The sequence below is a fragment of the Alligator sinensis genome, unplaced genomic scaffold, assembly GCF_000455745.1.
Source record: "Alligator sinensis unplaced genomic scaffold, ASM45574v1 scaffold643_1, whole genome shotgun sequence".
In the NCBI taxonomy this organism is placed as follows: domain Eukaryota; kingdom Metazoa; phylum Chordata; order Crocodylia; family Alligatoridae; genus Alligator; species Alligator sinensis.
The window spans coordinates 572,137-573,806 of NW_005842783.1; the positions used below are offsets into that span (position 1 = coordinate 572,137).

Genomic DNA, 1,670 nt, shown 5'->3' on the forward strand with positions numbered 1-1,670 from the left:
ACAAAAAGGATTATATTAGCTGGTCGCCAGGAGGAATTTGAAGATTACGTCATAAATGTCTCTTCAGCACTATGTGAGCTGCAGATGGAAAGTGCTTAGCACTTCTAAAGTATCACTATGTGGGTGTATGTGCACATGCATGTCTAAAAGACTGCAAAAGTCTCGTTTGCTTTTATCCATCTATTAAATAAAAGCCTGAAACAGTTCCCATTGGGATCAATGGTAATCTGTTCACTGATTTAGTGGGAACTGAAATCAAAGCCTATTATCCTTTAAAAAGTAGTTGTTGTAATCTTTACCCCATATCTTTTTAACTGATGGAGATTGACTCATAAAAAACAAATACGTAGTGTGAAGCTATGTAAAATGATGACTTTCTCAAAAATTATTCCGAGTTTGTACTGGCAATCACAATAATCAGTTCTTAGCACTTTATTAATTATTCAAAATGGTGTCAATAAAATATGTGTTGTAGAATAGATAAGATGCAGAAATGCTGAGGACCTCATTGTTTTCCTTCACATCAGCTACCAGATTAATGCCCGAACAGAACTGGCAGTACGCTACAATGACATCTCCCCACTGGAGAACCATCACTGTGCAGTGGCTTTCCAGATCATTGCCCAGCCAGAGTGCAATATTTTATCCAGTGTTGACCAAGAACAATTTAAGCGGATACGACAGGTATGAGTGCTGGTCCAAAAGGCCGTGACATGCAAGTTGTTCTTTGAAATGTGTGCACAAATCTGTCTATTGTAGAGCCCTGTCATTCCATCTAGATGCGTAAATTGAAAAGCTTGACTTAACAATGAAAGATTCCTGGACAGTTTCCATAGCAGCTTTAGCTTGTTGGGTAACAGTGAGAACAGTTGGAATATTAAAAATATGACTCTTATATAGAAAGTTATGAAAGAAATTGAGTTGGCTTGTGATCATAAACAGATTAAGTTGATATATGTTAATAGCTTACCCTTGTTCTTTAAGAAGAATATTGTATTGTAGTTAAAAAGGCACTTCCAGCTAGAGATTTCTAACCTCTGGAACCCATCTCTTTCTTTTGGCTAATGCAGTGATGAATCTTGTCACATTGCAATCATTAACATGACAGCACGTTACAATGCAATTCACACACAAATGGGTCAAATTCTGCTTTTTCAGCTTCACCAGTACAGCTCCTTTGCCTGTTAAATGAAAATTCTGAAAAATAAAATGGGGGTACATTTTGGTTCTGTTACAGTCAATAGCAAAACCTGTATTATATTCTATGGGACCAGGTTTGGAACCCATGATACAGAACTATACTTCTAATTTAGTTCTTTGATCAAGGGTATTTAGGTAATAAGCACAGAACAGGAAATGATAGAGACGTGAGGCTGGAAGGGGCCTCCTTAGGTCATCTAGTCCAACTCCCTGCCTGAGGCAGGATCATCCCTATCCAAACCATTAAATACAAATCCATAATCTAAACTCTTCATAAAACTACTGTCAGCCCTGACACAACACAAAACATAACACCCTAACTTACCACAGGTAAAGCAGGGGGACCACAGCAGCCAAAGCCCTTCTTCTATAAAAGGTAAGTAATATACGCTCAAGAGATCCCAGATAAAAGTCTATGCCCCTCACTACAGAGGAAGGTCAACCCCCCCCACACACACACTGCACCCCCC

The 1,670-nt window shown here is 38.7% G+C and overlaps 1 protein-coding gene across 9 annotated transcripts in view; it reads left to right on the forward strand.

Moving 5' to 3' along the window:
- Positions 1 to 1,670, forward strand: part of PDE9A (phosphodiesterase 9A) — a 93,003-nt gene that overhangs the window by 81,484 nt on the left and 9,849 nt on the right. For all 9 annotated transcript variants that reach the window (XM_025217062.1, XM_025217061.1, XM_006034932.2 and 6 more), the window contains one exon: positions 528 to 684. In XM_025217062.1, coding sequence (XP_025072847.1) covers positions 528 to 684 — 157 coding nt within the window. The remainder of the gene's footprint in view (positions 1 to 527; positions 685 to 1,670) is intronic.